Below are 18,880 nucleotides of genomic sequence, written 5' to 3' on the forward strand. Positions count from 1 at the left end.
GAAGCCGACCTCAACAAAGTGAAAAGGGGAATACAAACATATATTTGGACTGCGGATGAAATATTAAATAGAAGAAAGACCCTTTCAATTATTTACGCAACTTAAGCAGTTGCAAAAAGAAAACCTAAAAAAAAATTCAAGTTTGAACGGGACTCGAAACACATATCCCGTTCAGGCCTGAATGTTTTTAGGGCTTTCTTTTCGCAACTACTTGCGTTGCGTAAATAACTGCGAGGATCTTTCTTGAGGAACACAACATTAAATTTCCCAGAACAGTGAAAGTATGAGGTAAGAGTCAACATGGCGGCGTATTAGTGAGCTTCCACTTGTTGAGAACCGCGACGGGAAACTGTCCGTTGTTTGTTTTTTTTTTTTTCTCAGGATAATTTGTAATTTCTATTACAGCCTATCTCTTGTCGTTTGTGATTGGATAGGTGCGTATAAAGTGGACTTCACGATAGAAACACAAGATGTGCCTCTTTCTTGTGTCTTCCTGTTACGTAGGTTCGCTCTAATCAAGATTAACAGAAGTTGTTGAACAATTAAGGCAAAACTGGACCGTTCACTACTGAGATCAAAATTTGATTGAGCTTTTAGTCTTAATCAGCAGATAACAGCCTCAAATTCATTCACTAAAAAGGAATTCAATTTACCTAACGGCTATTGATTAAGCTGTGGAAGGTGCTTTGGAGCTAGGGTGAAATCCTTTGGGCACGTTTAAATGGACCTTTTCGGTAACAACGTCCTTTAACCAATACAACGATAAGAAAAATATTTCGAGCTCTTTAGTTGGTATTTTTAAAAGTTCTGTATGATTCGTTCAAATTTAGTGTCTCTTGGGTATAGGAGGGTGAACTGTTTAACTCCACCCCCTTTCTTTGGGAAAACCTCTGTAAAAGTGGGGTTTTAAGCTGACAGACATTTAACACAACGCCAGCAGTCAACTACTGTAATATTAACGACAGCCACACTCTTTGGCTGAAAATTCCAGCCACTCTTTCTGTATAAGCTGCCCAGTTTCTGGGTCAGAAAGAATAATCGTTAGTGAATCCAGCTTAGTAGGAACGCACAGTGGCTTCTTTGGTGGATACGAATTGGCGCTATTCCTTTTCCACCACAATGCCCAGATGACGGCATGGATGGTGGGTGTCAAGTGATTTTGGATTGGGAAATGGCAGTAACCATCACAGTAGTTAAGAAAACCAATGTTTGGCAGGATCACATTACTATAAAAGTCTCTCATTTTGATCGCAAATGACACCTGGTAACATATCAGGGTTGGATTCCGTGGATACCTGCCATCACCTTTTCCAGGATGTTTTCGATTCTGTGTAATGTCGCTGCTGTTCCTGGCCTCAGTAGTATTCACTGGATTGGGATAAAATGCGTGTGGATTGACTGTCACCAACTTCCAAGTATCATCTTTGCTTTGTGGGTTCTTGGATTGTGTGTACAGCACCAGGAAAGGTCCATGTTCATAACCATGTTTGAAACACCTCCAAAAATTTAACATGGAAGCTGTATCGTTGCTGTTCTTATGGATGTTTTCCACCTTCAACTAGGGATATAAGAACATATCCTTAATCAGGCATTCCTCCAACATAAAATTGTAACCCTTACCCTCAAAAGGTAATCTAATAAATTCTTGGACTTTAGATTCCACGTAATGATTGGAATTCCGAATTTACAAGAGTTTCAAGTTGCTGGATAGTGAATTCATTAACAGGTATTCAAGGGAGTTATAGTGGACCACCTTTTCTGCCAATTCTAATTTTTACAACCCCAAAATGACCGTGTAAAAAGTGTACGGTTTCGTAAAAACAGCCAGATCAGCGTACGAGCAAACTTTTTTCACTGGAAAGGGGGTTGTGTTGAACCTAATTTACCAAAATGAAACCTGCTGGCCGCTGGTGCACAGGGACGGAGCTTTCATGTCTTTGTAGCTCTTATTCATATGAAACTTTCATATGAATACAGTAGAGCTTTTTTTTGATGGAGCTTTCTTTAATGAGTATTTCTTGGCCCCTTGCCTGTTTCTATATTTAAATTGTCATATTGCAATAGCTATTGCAAACGTTATAGGGATAGATAGAGCTGCATGGGCCTCATGGGATCGTAAACTACTAAGCACCCGTATAAATTTTTCAAGGTCTAATGTCACAAAATCCTTTGTCTCTCACTGCTGGTCAAACAGCAACTGGTATGAAAGTTGAACCCTAACTTCCCATCTTGCTCGCGCTCCTCGATACCCCAAGCGCAGGTGTGTGGACTGTATCTAGTTTTTCTTAAAAAAAAATTTTCCTGAGCTCGACTTATTGGCAACTCTATAACCTAACATCTACTAATTGCGTTCGACGTTAAAAGAACGCACTCATTATTGCGTTTGGAGTCTAGATTGTATGGGACAATCAATCGATCAACGAATGAATAAATAGATTTTGGAATGCGTATCTGGCCCCGCAAATGACATCAGCACCAACTTGGCAAAAGAGAGAGAGAGGGAGCCTGGGATCGAGATCACCGAACGCACTCCCTAATCTTTGAAATTCTTGAAATTCTTTGGGTTATTATTTTTTCACTTATTTAACTGTCTTAAATCAGTGCTTTCTGGAACGTAGAGTACAAAAACTGAATTATGTCTTCATGGTTGTCATAGATGGTTCATTACAGTCTTTAAGCTGGTCAAAAATTATCAATAGACCTGGGTCCAGTTGTTCGAAAGCCGATTAACGCTAATCCACGATTACAAGTTAATCAAGGTCTTCATCACGCTCGTAAAAAATTGGTTTAAAGGCTGATGTCATGCTGAAGGTAAAGAGAAGTCTAAGTCTATATATTGAAGGACAAAAATCTTTTGGAAGAATCTTTATTGATTAGGTATTAAACTCAAATCAAAGTTCACGTTAATCCAGGATTAGCTTAATCGGGCTTTGAATAACTGCGCCCTGATGCTATTGGCCCTTTTTCAATATTTTTTTCTAAATTTTTGTTTGGCAACTCAACTCTTTTTTCTCTGTGGACATTGCTTTCCTGAAGTTTTCTTTTTTTTATGTTAAGTTTCTGTCAACAGTGTATCTGATATTTACTTTTATCAGATCGTAGGGTGCAGGCTAAACTCAGTACCACTTTTGGGTGGATTGAAAGTAATTGATAAGTTCTACGTGCTCTTTTATTAGTAAACAAGTGTTCCTTCGATCCTTTTCTTCTTTACAAAGCGTACGGTTGGTTTTTTACTCTTTATTGGTATGGCATTTGGGTAGCAGATTTTCATCATAATAATTATGTCTAATTGATATGATGAAAATATACCATACCAGTTTTCCCCCCCAAAAAAAAATTAAAAAAATTGATTTCTTCATAATTCTTCATAATAATGTGTGTGGGTGGGGGTGGGGGAGGGGGGTTGCCAGGGTGGGAGGGTGCAGCCCAGACCCCCTCCAGCCCCAGCCCTAAACATTTATGGAAACTGGTATCAAAGTTATCAACACTCTAACACAAACGTGTTTGACTTCGATAGCTTTGAATTGCAGATTCTGACCTTCATGTGCACTATTCACTCAAAGAATTTGCAACCTTTCCCTTAAATTTCCAATGCCCAGAAATCATCTCAATTATTTTATTGCTTCAAGGAAACTATAGTAAGTTATGGCACCCTGAAGCCGTTAGATGCTGTTAAGAAAACGTGTCATACTTGTTCACAGCCTCTCAACTCAAAGCTCAAGTAAAATAGCTAATTAAAATAGCTTTGATGACTGCCTAGACCCTTGAAGAAACACTAAAAATTCACTCTGTTTCTTCCTTCTTTTGCTTGTTTATTTAAAATTTTGTAATCCCATTAAGTTAAATTACCTTAAAAGTGTAAATCTTTTCTGACAAAAGACTCCAAGCTCTCAGCGCAGGTGTCACATTTAGTCCAAACTCCACGTTGGCTCTCCGCGGCAAAGCGCGGGAATCTATCCACATGTTGTCAATTGGCGCTGAAACAGGTTGATCAGCATATACGCTGACATTAAATTTGCGGCTCACTCGCGAACGTTTAGACGTCAAAATCAATTCTGCTTCCACCACAATGTCATCTTGCAAAATTTGTCCGGAACGAAACTGCATATCCACCGCGGAGTATTTTCTTCTGGTGCCTGCGAAAGATAATAAAATATGTGCCAACAATTATTTTCCGATCTCCTATGGATGCATCACAGAATATTTTTGTGAGATTAAAATGCTCCATTTTTTATAGGCAACATAGCCTTCCAAAATATTCCCAATTTAAGTCCTTCCCACATGTTTTGTGGAAAGAAATTGTAAATGTTTTGCCTTTTCAGAAGCAAATTTTGCTTCCATGAAAGATGCTGTCGTATTTAGACTATTTAGATATGTTAAAGACGTGTTGGAGAACACCGACATTCATTTAAAATGGCAACGCTCCGCTCTTTCCGGTTTCAGGGCCCTATAAACACGCACTCGCCTAAGGTTAAGTATGCACAAGTTTGTGTTTCCTAAATGTTTAATACCTATTCGCGACTTAATTGTGTAAATTTCCAGAAGTTTTTACTTTTTATCGTGACATCTGTCTTATCTGGCGTGTAAACATGGAGCATTACCAAATCAAAGAAAGGTTTGCATCCGTGTTCGCCCGAGAAAATCCGTACTTGCAATAACGTTGACGAAGAACATATTTTACACACAAATTACTGAAGAAACACATTGGCTGGAAAACAGAATAGCAATGTTGACACATTTCCAACCGTGTAAAACGAGGAGCGAATTATGACCATTGATTTAATTTAATCCAAACGACAATTTTAGAGCATGCTAACTTTATTTACATGTAATACTCTCGGTTGAGGAAACACAGATTAAACACAGTACATTTTCATCCCACTTTAGAAATAAAACTTTTCAGGAGTGAATTTCCTATTTATGAACACCAAATGAAAAAGTCACCACTAACAAGATAATGGCGATGGTTCTTAACGGCAATGGAACAACAACCTTATTTACTGAACGTGCGAAAGGAAACCTACCGTTCATTTCTGGTTGAAAACCACGAATTGAAGTAGCGAGAATCTTCTGGTTTCGTACTGAAACCGTAAAACTTCCATTTCTATTGCCTCGAGCTCGAGTGTAGTAAATTTGTTTCATGTAAGAGTGAAGCGGAAACCTCCCAATCTCCTTGGAATGTTGTGAGACACTCCCTGCTCTATTCTTTGATCCATGGTCGCGGTATGTTGTGTTTGTTACTGCAACAGTCGCAGAGACCACAGAAAAGAAGAAAATCAACTTAAACTTCATGCTTTCGGATTATTCGTTGCACTCACATCTGTCAAACAAGTTAGGAATTATGGGCGGGCAGGAACTGTCAAAGTCAATTTCTGAAACAATGGAAACAAACATTCAAAAGTAAACAACCAAACAAAGCCGTCATTCTTAATATTTTTGGAACTTGCTCAGAAAATTGCACCTTTTCATAAAATTGTGTTGCAGATATTACTTGAATAATGAATCTCCTAATGATTTCGAAAAAAAACCCTAAATGAAAACGGCGCGTGACAGACAAGCGATTTTTCTAAATATAGAGATATTTCTTAACTCAATTTATTTTATTAAGTTTTTAATATCTCTGACCATATGTTTCTATTTCGATGGGTTACAAGAGCTGTAAATAAATATATTTTTAAACACGCATATACTTTTCAGAAAGAAGTTTTGATATCAAAGGTGAAACGATTGTTTCTGAGAAAAACGTGAGCGCTTTTGTCCGGCCCTCTAAAACGCCCGTGACTAAAGCTGTTTACACAAAGGTCCACCGCAGAAAAAGGCAAATTTTACCTTTTTCGCTGTTGCAGTGTTACTCCTTGAATATGTCCACCGACGAGACATTCCTCATCTTTTGCTAGGTAGGAAAGTACAAGGAATCGATCATGAACTTTAAGTGTATTTTCTTCTTTTTCTTAGTTATGAATAAGACCAAAGCAAAGTATCCTCCTCAAGGGGTGGAGGAGGGCGGAGTTGGGGGTAGAGAATGCCATATGAAAAGTGACGGCGGTGATCGTCTGAAATTTTAAAAGGAACCCCTAAAAAAGGTACCAGAAATGTTTTATAGGCGTGGTCTCAACACTTTTTTACCTTATAAGAGGTACCAAATCAATTGACTGGCATTAACTTCCTCTCATATTTTCACTTCAATACCCCCAAAAAGGTACCACCATGCCTTTGACGAAAGTAATTTTACATTTAAGCACCCTAAGAGGTACCAAACCACGAATTTTAATCGCTAAAGGGTGTGATGATCTCCCCGCGACCATGGATCAAAGAATAGAACAGGGAGTGTGTGCAGTGCACCGATGCCGGGCCGGAAAATACTGACTGTGACTTACTTTGTTATCTTTCGCAGGCACCATAAGGAAATACTCCACGGTTGATATGCAGTTTCGTTTCGGACAAATTTTGAAAGATGACATTCTGGTGGAAGCAGAATTGATTTTGACGCATAAATCTTCGGGAGATATCCGCATATTTAATGCCGGCGTTTATGTCGATTAGCCTGTTTTGGTGCAAAAATGTGGATGGATACCCGCGCTTTTACCGCCGAGGGCCAGCGAGGAGTTTGGACTAAATGTGACACGTGCGCTCAGAGCTTGGGATGTTTTGTCAGAAAAAGACTTACACATTAAAGGTAAATTAATATGATGGAATTACAAAATTTTAAATAAACCAGGAATAGAAGGAAGAAACAGAGCAAACGTTTAGTATACCTTTATAGCGTCTAAACACAAAATGAAACGCTTTCCACATCCTGTATAAGATACCGTATTTATTCAATAGGCCTAATCACGGTTTTCGATGCCATTTTGACGAGTAGTCAAACACGCTTGAAATAACAGTGTTTGTATGGAAATCCGATGTCAAATAATTTTAGTAAAACACTGCCTCGGAAAAATTCATGAATTGGAAACTTTTGGCACTTGGAAAAGGATTTTAAGTAAAAAATTGGAGGGATGTAGCTGTGTCAGAAAGCGTCCAGCCGTGTTTTGAACTTTCCATACATTTGTCCTTCTAAGATGAAGGGTTGAACCAAAATATAGTACAACCAGCGATATTTAGTGCGTTATAACAGCGAAATTTGAAAACTTCCGCCTGACGTTTTCAAATTTGAACCCCTCTCTATCTTGGTCATCTGCCGGCGAAAATATCCGTGGATAGTTCCTTTGCATTCTGATAGTCTTTTAATGGAATTTTGTCATTATATCTTGGCTGCTATCAACCGAACAGCGTCTTTCCGATTTTCAATGTGTTACTAAAAATAGCATGATACTGTCCCTTTAAGACAAACAGTGGGCCTCCAAATCTGTTTATACGTGGTTTATTTTAAGTAGATAAATAGTTTCCTAGTCTTGGATGCAAGCCTTCTTGTTACCGTCAACAGTAGACAATGCTTAGATATGACTGTTGGCAAAATTGAAAATGGCTTAGAACGTGGTTTTGTTAAACACCGTCTAAACTGTCTTTTAATAATCGACCCTTTGTATTTTTCCTGGTTGAAAAGGGCGTTAAATGTTGATTTCCACATCCGGGACTTAAATTAAAATGGCGAAATACGAGCAAGAATGGCAACGATTTTCTCTTTAAAACGTGTGAGTTTGAAAAGCTATTCGATTATTTTTCGCCCTTATAACTGTAGCGTTGTTAGGCTAGTTATCGATTTGTCATTTTTACCATTTTTACCTGTCCCGTGGTTATGGACTGAAATGTCCCATTGTTCAACCCAGAACATATCGGCTTTTATTCTATTTCTTGAAAACCATCCGCGGATAGCACCGTGTGGAACTTCCACTACAACTGTCTCAATACTACCAAGCCTCTTCAATTGAACGAGCAACCATTGCGCAAATAGACGACACATGCCAACTTCTTGCTCACCGCTTGTCTCCACAGCTACACTCAGAACGTGAAAGTGGTACCCATATGCGTGATACATCCATATCATCATTCAATGAAATTTGTACGTATGTTGCCCTAGCTGACCTTGACTCTTAAACACGCTTGCACTGCTGTTCCTCCATCGAAAATTGTGCTGCCCTACCTGTGCTCTCTAGGGCCGTCTAGCGAATCCAGTTCACGAGCCCGAACCACAAGACACCGACGATCCACGCCAGGTTTGCCAGCTGCCTCTACGGTCCACTGCACAATGAACTGTCACAGATCAGACTAACTATTGATGAACTTTTCTATAAATTTACTGTTAGATTATACCTAATTTCCCTATATTATTACGGCTACCACAATCATTTCGGCTCACTGGATTGGTATTCCTTACTTTTGGTTGTTGTCGGTATGGCCTGATACACTATTATTGAAACTCAGTCGTGTTGCGTAGCAGGGCCGTACCAGTCAAGAGGAATTTTGCTTTAGGTCTAAAATCACAAAAAAAAAAGAAAAAAAAATGAAAATCGCACGTTCCCCAGTTAGTGTGTCGTTGCTTTCGCTCTTAGTACTTTAGTTTCCATTTTATCTTTGGCATTAGACCACTCGAGGTCGAGCTTTTTCAAAGAGCTAGCGGAGGAGGAGTACATGTGACGATATATATTTTGGTAAAGTTATATTTTAGATTAAGATTTAGACTCGCCAAGCCAATAATAAATATTTATGACTTAGTTTATTTATTCCCTTCATTCTAAGTTTGCGCGGGAAACGCTCCTACCTGTTTATACCTGTTCGGTTTCCTCAAAGAAGACATACAACTCATGCTAATTATATTAGATCAGCGCCAATATTCTCGCTATCTTCCTTCCCTTCACTGAGTTTTCACGGCTTCCAAATCTGACCCTTCTCCTAGCTAATTAAATATTCTTCCCCTTTACCAATAGAACAAAACAACGCTTCCTAAATTATTACTTAACTTTTGCTGAGTCACACATTATAGTTCTCATTGGCTTCGTTGCATAGAAATCACACTTAACGTTCCTGTTGTAGCCTAGCTTAGGTTTGGTCGAATAGGTTGAAGTAACTTCCTGTAAGTTACGTTACAAAAAGGATGAATTGAAAACATTAAACGGATTGGAACTTGTAGTTGTTGTTGCCTGCGGTCAAGATCCCAGTTACTGGCGGTACCTCTTGAAAGAAGCAAGTGCCTCTGCTTTCTCCGTGCCAGTACACTCGTGTTGAATTGTAGAAAGAACTTTTTGTTGGTTGGAAACAACTTCTGGAGCACGGTGCTGAAGAGTGGGGAAGACTTTTCTTGAAATTCTGAGGGGTATGACTTAATATCAACTAGCAAGATAAAGGCCAATTAGGAGTCGAAATTTATGTGGTTATTATTTAAGAACAGCTGTAATGAGATAATCAGTTTGGGGGTGAGCTGGGTGTTTACAAATAGTCATTTATTCAGTTCATTCTTCTGGCATGAAAAGCTGTGAAAAGAAAAGAAAACTAAACGTTAATTACCGCCAAAAAGAAACCAAGAGCTCATTTTCAGCATTGTCAAACTTCCCCATTAAAAATGAAAAAGAAATGCAAATCGAGGGACTGGCTTTATACAACAATTGCTATCATAAATGAGTTGTTAACGTTTATTAAAATAGACAGAATGTTGTCGTTAGCCTCGCGCCATGAAATGAAACTACTGAGGCTTTTTCAGTTTCAGTTGCTGACTTTAATCGCTATTGTTTTACAGTGTATACAAAAATTCGTGGCTGAAGTTGAACACACTGCGTTTTACCCTAAAGGTTACTTTCTATTACTTCTGTACTTTCTCAAACATTTTGTTGCTGTTGTTGTCTGGAATAGTACATGACTAGGTTGTATCGCCTTATGTAACATATAACTATCTAAAAAGTAACAGATCATAATCTGAAATAATTAGATTGCTGGAGCTTTTCAGTGACAATACAACTGATACTTTATTTCTTCCTTTCAATTGTTGTAAGGGAGAAGTATAGGCTATTAAAATTCATTGCCAGGCTCCGAAATTGAATCGCGACGTTGGATATGAGCTTTTAGCGATCTACCGGGACGTTTTGTCACGTGATATTTTATCAACATAATCATGTGACAAAAACGTCCTACACCACTTGACAAAGATTCTGCGAGGGAATGGGGAGCTTGTGCTTGAACATAAATTTTCGATCCTGAAAACGAAACCATTTTGATGATATAATATGACAGGATCAAGAAATAATTTTTCTCTCTAACATATATTTAAACTGTTACAACTAAAGTAATAAAAAATTAATCATATGGATAAAAAATAAATAAATATCATTACTACATTACTACTGCTGTCCGAAAAGTCAGTAATTAATTCATCTTTAAAGTAAAATTTAAAAGAAGAAATCGAATTTGAGGTTTTTAAAGAACTTTTAAGATTGGTTAAGATGTTTACCTTGCGATAACAAAAACTCCTTTGACGAACGTTCGACTTGTACAGCGGGATGTTCAAGAGTTGGAAACTTCGGGTTGTGCGCCCGGTGACCCGGAATTGGTTGCTAAGATAACAGGGTGCTTGGACAGTCATACATTTAAATTCCACGATGACATCGCGGAAGTGTGACTTTTGTTTGATCGGAACCCAGCGTAGTTCTTTCAATGCGGGACCGGTGTCAGATGGTCGAATTTCCTAGTTCCCGCGATGGTGCGCGCGGCGAAATTCTGTGCCGAGTTACCGAGTTTAAATATGTTTCTTTCCCGAGGTGTTCGGGAAAAGAACTTGTTCCTTCATCATCAGCCAAAGACCTTGGCGTCATACTAGACCCTCATCTTACCTTCGACGGCCACGTTTTGAAAACCGTCTCGTATTGCATGTCAAGCGTCGCGCATATTAATTTCCTTTTCCCGCTCTGTTCTGCTGGAAGACGGTTGTCTGCTCTTAAGTATATCGTCAGTTAATCTGAGGCTACTCTTTCAGATACTTTCGACAAGACAGGCAACAAAGAGATCGGTCTGTTATTACAACGTTGCTTGTGGTCTCCATCTTTTATAGCAGGTATTAAGTCAGCTTGTTTCCATCCTCCTTGGAAAACACCGCTGGCAAGAGATTCGTTAACAATGCAAGTGACCGATGACAAAATCTCCGGCAACTGAGCATTCTTAATCACATGATTGTGCAGAAATTGTTTCAACGCCCGGTGCTTTGTTTGATGGTATTGATACGATGATCGGTTCAATTTGCTCTAATACATTCCACAGGACCGAATGAAAACTGTTCAGACAAAGGATAGTACCTAGGGATAAAGTTCTATTTCATTAGGTCACATTTACATTTGGAAAAATCCTTTGATTTTATTGGCAACAGGGGTTCGACTAACTGAGGTAAAAAAAAAATATTTAAGGAGTTCACGACTGTTTCCTTGTCCTGATTATATGCTCTTGGGGATTTTCCGGGAAGGAAGGAGCTTATGGTTTTCCATAAGTTACCCGAATAATTTTTGTTTTCATATCTGATCCCTGACAAACTCTCTTTCAGCTAGTTGTCGCGTTTGACTTCTCGTTTATATACATCATGTATCCAGCCCAGTGAAGAAGATCGTTGGATCATTGTGCGAGTTTCTTCCAGTTGTCTCATTAAATCGAGTATTTCGATTTAAAGAATGGGTTGGGACAGCTACGGCATTTGAAATTTCGGATGGGAGCGTGTTGATGTAAAATTTGCTGAAATGGCTAGTGGAAAGCATAAATATGGTAGCGAACATCCTCAAAGGTTTCGATAATACACCAGTGGGCTTGTGAGAGGTTACGAAGAAATGCATCTCGCTTTTAATTCTTGTAGCTCCTAGTCAGAATATATCCAGGCTTTAGGGCGGCTGTTTTTTAGTTCAAGACAGCGATTATTAGTACGTGGTCGCTTATTGAAGAATGAAGAAGTTTTGATCCCTTCACAAAATTAGTATTTGAGACCAGCGCGACGTCGATCAATGTTTCCATGGACTCCTGTAATCACGTAATCCTTGTTGGACTGTTTAAAACTTGCGATAAATTAAAGGAGGACCAAAAATCCACAAGAGCTTTTGAACCTGGATCTCGAGAGCTCAGTAACATAGTTGAGATCACCCCAGACGGGCAGGTTGAGAGACAGTGCTGAAACTAACATGTTGCTGAGGTCTGAGTCAAAGCAATCCAGAGATTTCCACCCATATATGTCGCTTTTGTTCGAAATGACCGTTTCTTTAGAACCAAATAGGTATATAAAAGGTACACCGCCCCTCAGCAAACAAACTGACTCCTCCCGAATTTCGCTGCATAACACCGTTTGTTTAGCAATTTAATTCAATTTCAATTCAATTTCAACTTCAATTTATTATTATTCCCAACAACTATACAAGGACAATTTACACAAGGACGAAATGCCATTTTTTTGGCCAAAGAAAAACATCACAATTTACATTTAATTATCCTCATTTTTTTAATCCAAACATTTAAAAAAAAATAAAACCTTTAAATTTACATCAAATCTGACTGAAAGTTTCCCTCTCAACGTTTTCGGCAGGCTATACTTTAGCCATTTAATCACACTCAGTCTTGCGTATCTCAAGCTGCTTGCCTCGCTCAAGCCCGAAGAGAATTCTGGGTAATCCAGCCGTGGTGCCCGTGTAGAACTCCTGCTCTTTCCATTTCATAGTTTTTCTAAGCGCCCAGCCACCGAGTACTACCAGCAAAATAACGAATCACTTAAGTTTTTACTACTCCAAACTCGCCCAAATTACCTTGGAAGGTCCATCCACAAAACGTCCAGGAAAGACAACTGCACTCGTGGCCTCCATGTTTGCTACACAGCATGTTTGGTGACTCAGTCAGCAAGAAATCACCTCTCACCTTTGTCTTCTTTCAGAGGCTTTCCTCGAATCACTTGACCTGGATATTTGACACTTCCTGGAAACAGCAATTGCATGGTTTTTTTTTAATTGCAGAGTTAGGTTCATGGCTTTGACCTTTGGATCAGTTCTTTGAATTAAGGTTAGTTTGGGGTTAGAGCCGGGGTTGGGCGTCGAGAAGTCACGTGACAAACTTTCTCATCTCACTGCAACACACTCGCGTAACTAGCCATACCGTACTGTGTTTGTTAAGCCAAAACAAAAACAAAAAACCGTTTCCCTGAAACGTTAATTTCTTAATATCAAGGCTCGGTACCAATTACTTTCTCCCAAGAAGTCTAGTCCAGTAATCAATCTCTCTTTTTACTTTTAGTAAACTGGTGAATAGGCCATTTCCGAGTTGCTGTGAACCCCACTATGAAAGCGAGGCTAAGTGCAAAACTTTTCATATGAAAATTAGTTTTCTTTCCATATGAATGAAAACTAATTTTCATAACAAAAACTTCAAACTTAACCTCGCTTTCATAATGAGGTTCAAAGCAACTCGGAAATGGTCTATTGTCTTCCAAACACAATACAAGAAATAGTGGCGGGCTGAAATTATAACTTAATGTCATGAGTCTCGAGATCCAACTTCTTAAGGCGTTCTCTAATTTTCGGTGTTTTGATTTTTTTTCTCGCAGACGTCTTGGAGTGTTGATTGTTGCAAAGCTAATGAAATGTCGAAGCCCTGATGAATTTTTGTGCTGTAATCTTAAGTAATTAAAGTTACTCCGCCACTACACGGCAGTGTCACGAGAGTGAAGTACGTCCCGGATCAGTTTTCTTGCCCGTTTTCAGTTAAAGGTGAATTTGTGGAATTCGTATCACACGCAAGATGCGGCGCAGGATGGAACATTTGCATGATATTAATTGAGAGAATGACGAGTTTCCCATCTAGAGCAACAGGAGATCAGACGGAAAGCTGTTTTAAATTTATATTTTAATGAAAAATTAGGAATGGTTTTTGAGTAATGGCGACAGTTTAAAATGTAGTTGAAAAAAGAAGGGAAGTTCTTGTCTTGTTACCGTATAATATATTGTTTTGTTATTTCTTTAGAACCGTAACTTGTCCACCATGTTGTCACCAACCGTTTCTATTGCGTTTACTGTGGGTTTCATTTCGGTTGTGAGTGGTCTTAACGTAGAAGAAAGAGCTGCTTATAAGGAAGCCTTCAAGTGCTTTAAAGCTGGACACGATGCAGACGCCCGTTCCCTTGAAGCACAGGGAATAGATGCTACTCCAAAGGAGATGATTGCAGGTGGTTGCTTGTGGAGAAAGGTAAATTTTTAATTGATAGGGTTAGCCATTCGAGAACGAACTTGATTACGAGAACGGAATAAAAATTCGCAAAATCCTTAGACTAACAAAGAAATCGAGAATTTAACAAAGGGAGCTCGTCAACCCTATCAAAACTGCGTTCTTTCTTGGTCTTCTAGTGGCGATGAAGGAAAGGATTCCGCAATCCCCTGCCCTGCCCATTTACGTCCAAAGATATTTGCCATATGGCGGCCATCTTGGATCAGCCATCTTGTATTTCTGGATTTTCCCTAAACGTTTGGAAAACGCCGAAATTGAACAAAGAGAAATCAAAATTAATGAAAATAGAAGTAACGTCAATATGAGCTAAAAACATAAACGTTAGGCTAGGAAAAGTAATTTTTCCTTCACCTAAAAAGGCGGGATTTTCTATTTTCGAAACAAAACACAAAAACCAAAAAAACATGTTTGTCAAAAATTGTTTGCCATGGTAACATCCAAGTCAGTCAACACTAACCGACTGCATCATAAATCATCAGCAATCTACCCCACCTCTCCCCCCAGATCTAGGTAGGGTTCAAATCAAATCAAATAGTTATCAAGGCTAAACAAGGATCAACAATTCTGCACTATCCAGATAGTTTTATTCTTTAACCCTATTGAGATTATGGGGGTGGGGTGACGGATTCTGCCCGCGTCAACTTTAAACCTGAATAACTTTTTTTGAATATTTGCGAAAAAGAGCCATGAAACTTAAGGACCTTTTAGGAAATTTATCTGGAAAATAGTAGATGAGGAAGGTAAGAGTTCATTGACATTGCTGTTACCATGGCAACCAATTATTGAGAGACATTTTTTTCAGAAAATGGAAAAACTGTCACTGCCTCTTTAGCTCATCTTAGTGTTCCTTTATTGGTTTTGATTGCGTTCCGCTTAATTTTGTTTCTTTTCTGAACGTTTTGGGAAATCTAGAAATTCAAGATGGTGGATCAAATATCTCCGCCAATTGGGAATCATGACGTTATTACACGTCATGTCACACGTCATGTGAACCTGAAAGGGAACATCTTTCGAAGTAGTATCTATCCTCTAAGCCTCACTGTCATAGGTTCTTTAGTTGCGAAGTGATGGAGAGAGATGGATTCCCCCCCCCCCCCCCCCCTTGGCCCGTCTGAAAAGACCAAAAAGGTGTGCTTTGTGTTTTGTTCAGTGTCATTGACGCTACGTCGATGAGAATCGGGGATATACAGTAAAGCCACTTTGAATTTCCCAACATCTTTTTAACTGCAGAGAATCCTCCAACTTGGTTCAAAATTTATTAAACCCAATGAATAATAATCCAAATAGCTTCAAATAAATTTTTAAAAGTTGTGAGAATAAACTTTCAATTTATCATAAAAAAGTGAAAAGAAAACGGGTTGCCAAAACCTTGTTGTAACGGCAACAGCCAGCCACGTAACCAATCGGTTATTATACAAGGTTTGTTGACACATAAGTCACCGAGTTTGTTTGGTGTTTGCTTTTGTATTTAAAATGGCATGAATATTTATACTCAGCGCACACACCTCCCTCCCCCCACCGCGAACCAGGTTGAATAAGGTTAACGTTCTTGGTCCATGGCGAAATCTCTCGCATCCATTGATAACTTTTCAATGATTCAACAATTTTTAGCCTACTAGAGCTAGCGCTTTAAACAATACATATCTTCATAATACATCTTCTCTTGTACAATTCTAGTTTACACAACATAACTTTCCCCTTTTCTGTTCAGTTAGGAATTGCCAAAATGAAAAGAAACGGCTGATATAATTTTGTTTTTTAACAGGCACTCGCCAGATGCATTTCAGAGTTAGACCCTTCTGTTTTCTCATCGCCAGTTCCCAACATCGCCCATTATCTGATCACTTTTGAATGGCAACACATGGTCCTTGCAAATAAAGCCCATCTTTGCCGAGACGAATTGCACGTTGGTAAACTGAAAGAAATTGCAATTTCTTCAGGTATGACACTGAGTTATCAAAATGCAAACAGGTAGAACAAAGTTTTCGTCACGCGTCCCATTGGTCTTTCTTTGTTCGTTCTTTAACTTCAAACTGTGATACACTAGCGTCAGTAGCGTGCTCCAGGTGTTCAGATATCGGGGAGTGGCGCGAAGAAAATTGCTATGCGAGCGATTGAAATACTGGTGGAGAGATATGGGAGAGAAGGCAAAAAATATCTCTTTCTATGTAATCCGGCCCTTAAGTCTGCCTGACTGTGTGTATCTCTTCAGCGCTCACGCAATTTTCTTGCGGCTCTCCGAGACTTCAACGCTTGGACCAGGCTAATTAACAATTAGACGGCAAGCTCGAGGTTTCTATCGGCTGATAGTTGGCGAGGGGCGAAACCCCGAGCCAACTATCAAAGGTGATAGAAACCGAGAGCGAGCAGTCTAATTGTTTTAACGTACCTCAGTGATCGATCTAACAAGCAAACAAATATTTTCATTTTACGAATTTTGATACATTCGTGCATTCATACATTGCGCAGTCTCAGAAACGTGCAAACCGTAGAAGAAAAAATGAATAAGCTCAAACTAAGCTTAATTTCAAAGTCCTTTCCATTTTCAAATTCTGGAAAGGAGTTGACAAACATTTTGCCGTCTGCTTCGTCGGTTTTGTCGTTTACGCCGCGTTGGTGGTTTTTTGTCGACAAAATCGCCCCCGGAAACTCTCTTCGCATCTCAAAATATCGTCTACCCTGGGGTGTTTGGCGGAGGATAAACATCTTTGGAGTGAGACTGCCTTGGTTTTCTTTTACTCTCCTCCAGAAATACAGGTATGTTTAAAACCACTCGATTTGCTGTTATTGTTTAGGATCTTTTGTATCTGCATTTCCCAGTTGACCACTTTCAAAAAGCTTTTGCAATTGCTTGCTTATGATGGGAGTTTTATGAACAACTGGACGACCTTTTCCCTCTTTCATCAGATTTTTACAGACTGCATTTAGCGCATCATTTGCCTTCTTAAATTCATAATCACTGACGATGAACCCCGGCTTGTTAATAGGTTGCTTGCTTTAAGTATCTATCAATGGCCGCTCGGATGGCTTTAAGTGAAGATTGAAACTTTAAACGGTTCGCCATTTGTTTGTCTCACTGCACATAAAACCTCTGCAAACACGTGTTTAATTCGGCTTTGGTTTGTTGTTCAATGGCTGTTGTATTTTTTGGGGGGTTGAAAACCAGTCTAAAACAAAACAAGAACCGCAATTGTTACTTCTCGTTGACAACCTTGTTTTGTTTACGAAGTTAAGTAAGCTTACGCGTAATTTGTTGTTGGTTTAAATAAAGCATTTTATTTCGGAAATTGTTCTGCACTTACCTTTAAAAACCTTTATTCCATACTTTGTAGTCTTCTTTGTTTTTTTTTTTCTGGAATGGCACTTTGCAAAACGTTTTGTACGTCTTCACAAACTTCACGAAAACGCGGAGGGGAAGCCATTTTCACTGACAGCTCCAGGTTCCGTCTATCGATCGATAGACGGCACCTGTGTAGCCAATCAGATTGCGCGTTACGCGATAGTCGGTCACTGAGGTATGCTAAAGACTGATAGACTGATTTAAAGAAGACGAAAACGGACAAAAATGAGAGAGGGTAAAAACGGTTGAAATTGAAATGTTAATTATAGTAAATGCCAGCTTAGTAGATACCAACCCAATGAGTGACATCATTTCTTACAAACTCGCGAAAGATTATTAAAGTAAAATATATCAAATTCATACATTTGGATAAGTGCATGACCATCCCTGACAGGATTCGTACCACACAACGTCACAATAATCAAGGATTGTCAACACCATTGCTGTATGGAGTCGGTTGGCAGCTGCTAACGTTAGTGCAGGCCTCATCCTCGAGTTAGTATTCCAAGTATCCTCGAAACCTTTTTCTTTACATATAGCATATGATTATAAAAATGGTATTATCTAGAACAGCACCCATATGTTTGAAGGCTTGTGTCTTCTCAACAGATTGGCCCTGTAAGTTTATATCAATGTTGTTACTATCCGTTTGGATAATACGTTGCTGCACACCAAACACCATGCACACTGTCTTCTTAACGTTAAGAACAAGCGAGATTTACTAGGTACAAGTTCAACTTCAGTTCAAGTTCCGACCCGTTTGATGATGAAAAATATATTACAGTGTCATCTGGATACATCATCGTGCGGGAAAACTGAACTGAACCATATTTTTACGCACTAATTCGGAACCTTTTTTTTTCTGTAGAAATACTGAAGAAAGAAGGCCTATCAAATGTTGGTTAGTAGTGATTTTTATTTTGTAAGGGAAAAAAATATTGCACTGAATCATTATTGCTCTTTTTGTTTCTGTTAACTTCTACTATTTTATCACAGCAAAATTAGAAAAACCATCGCGATTGCCATTGCAATATTTACACAGGTTTGAATTGCTCATTTCAACGCACACAGGCAATTAGTCATTTTGGATGAAGGGGACTAGCTACTCGAGTGGTTTATGCAAAAAGCGGGCAAATCTGGCCAAGCTTCTCACTCATAGCGCGTGAAGTGCTAAATTGCTGGGACCGTGCCGGGAAGGCGGGTGTACTCCCCTATACTTTTCATGCTTCGAAGCCTCATACTCGTGCGAGCGTCAATTCGATCTTCCAGCTATGATTCTATCAAAATGAATGTAGTAATGATTGGATACACCACGAAGCACATTGAATAGCGCTAAATTGGGCACTACTGTAAGAATGAGCTGGGGGCTTCACC

General features: G+C 39.1%; 1 protein-coding gene across 1 annotated transcript; it reads right to left on the bottom strand.

The window, feature by feature from the left end:
• Positions 1-955: 955 nt before the first annotated feature.
• Positions 956-5,289, bottom strand: LOC146461322 (bone morphogenetic protein 10-like). The gene is made up of 3 exons (XM_085086942.1): positions 5,025-5,289; positions 3,850-4,136; positions 956-1,558 (listed from the first exon to the last, which is right to left on the bottom strand). The coding sequence occupies exons 1-3, from the start codon at positions 5,140-5,142 to the stop codon at positions 956-958; spliced, it is 1,008 nt and encodes a 335-aa protein (XP_084943068.1). The 5' UTR covers positions 5,143-5,289.
• Between the last annotated feature and the right edge of the window lie 13,591 nt (positions 5,290-18,880).

The sequence above is a fragment of the Pavona decussata genome, unplaced genomic scaffold, assembly GCF_977016875.1.
Source record: "Pavona decussata unplaced genomic scaffold, jaPavDecu1.1 SCAFFOLD_199, whole genome shotgun sequence".
Classification (NCBI taxonomy): domain Eukaryota; kingdom Metazoa; phylum Cnidaria; class Anthozoa; order Scleractinia; family Agariciidae; genus Pavona; species Pavona decussata.

Bases quoted from the DNA above. Each gene is read 5' to 3' on its own strand.
- LOC146461322 (XM_085086942.1), bottom strand. From the start codon at position 5,142: ATGAAACAAATTTACTACACTCGAGCTCGAGGCAATAGAAATGGAAGT. The intron at 4,137-5,024 runs GTAGGTTTCCTT...TATCTTTCGCAG, and splicing joins TTTTCAACCAGAAATGAACG to GCACCAGAAGAAAATACTCC. The intron at 1,559-3,849 runs GTAATTTAACTT...TTATATCCCTAG, and splicing joins AAAAGATTTACACTTTTAAG to TTGAAGGTGGAAAACATCCA.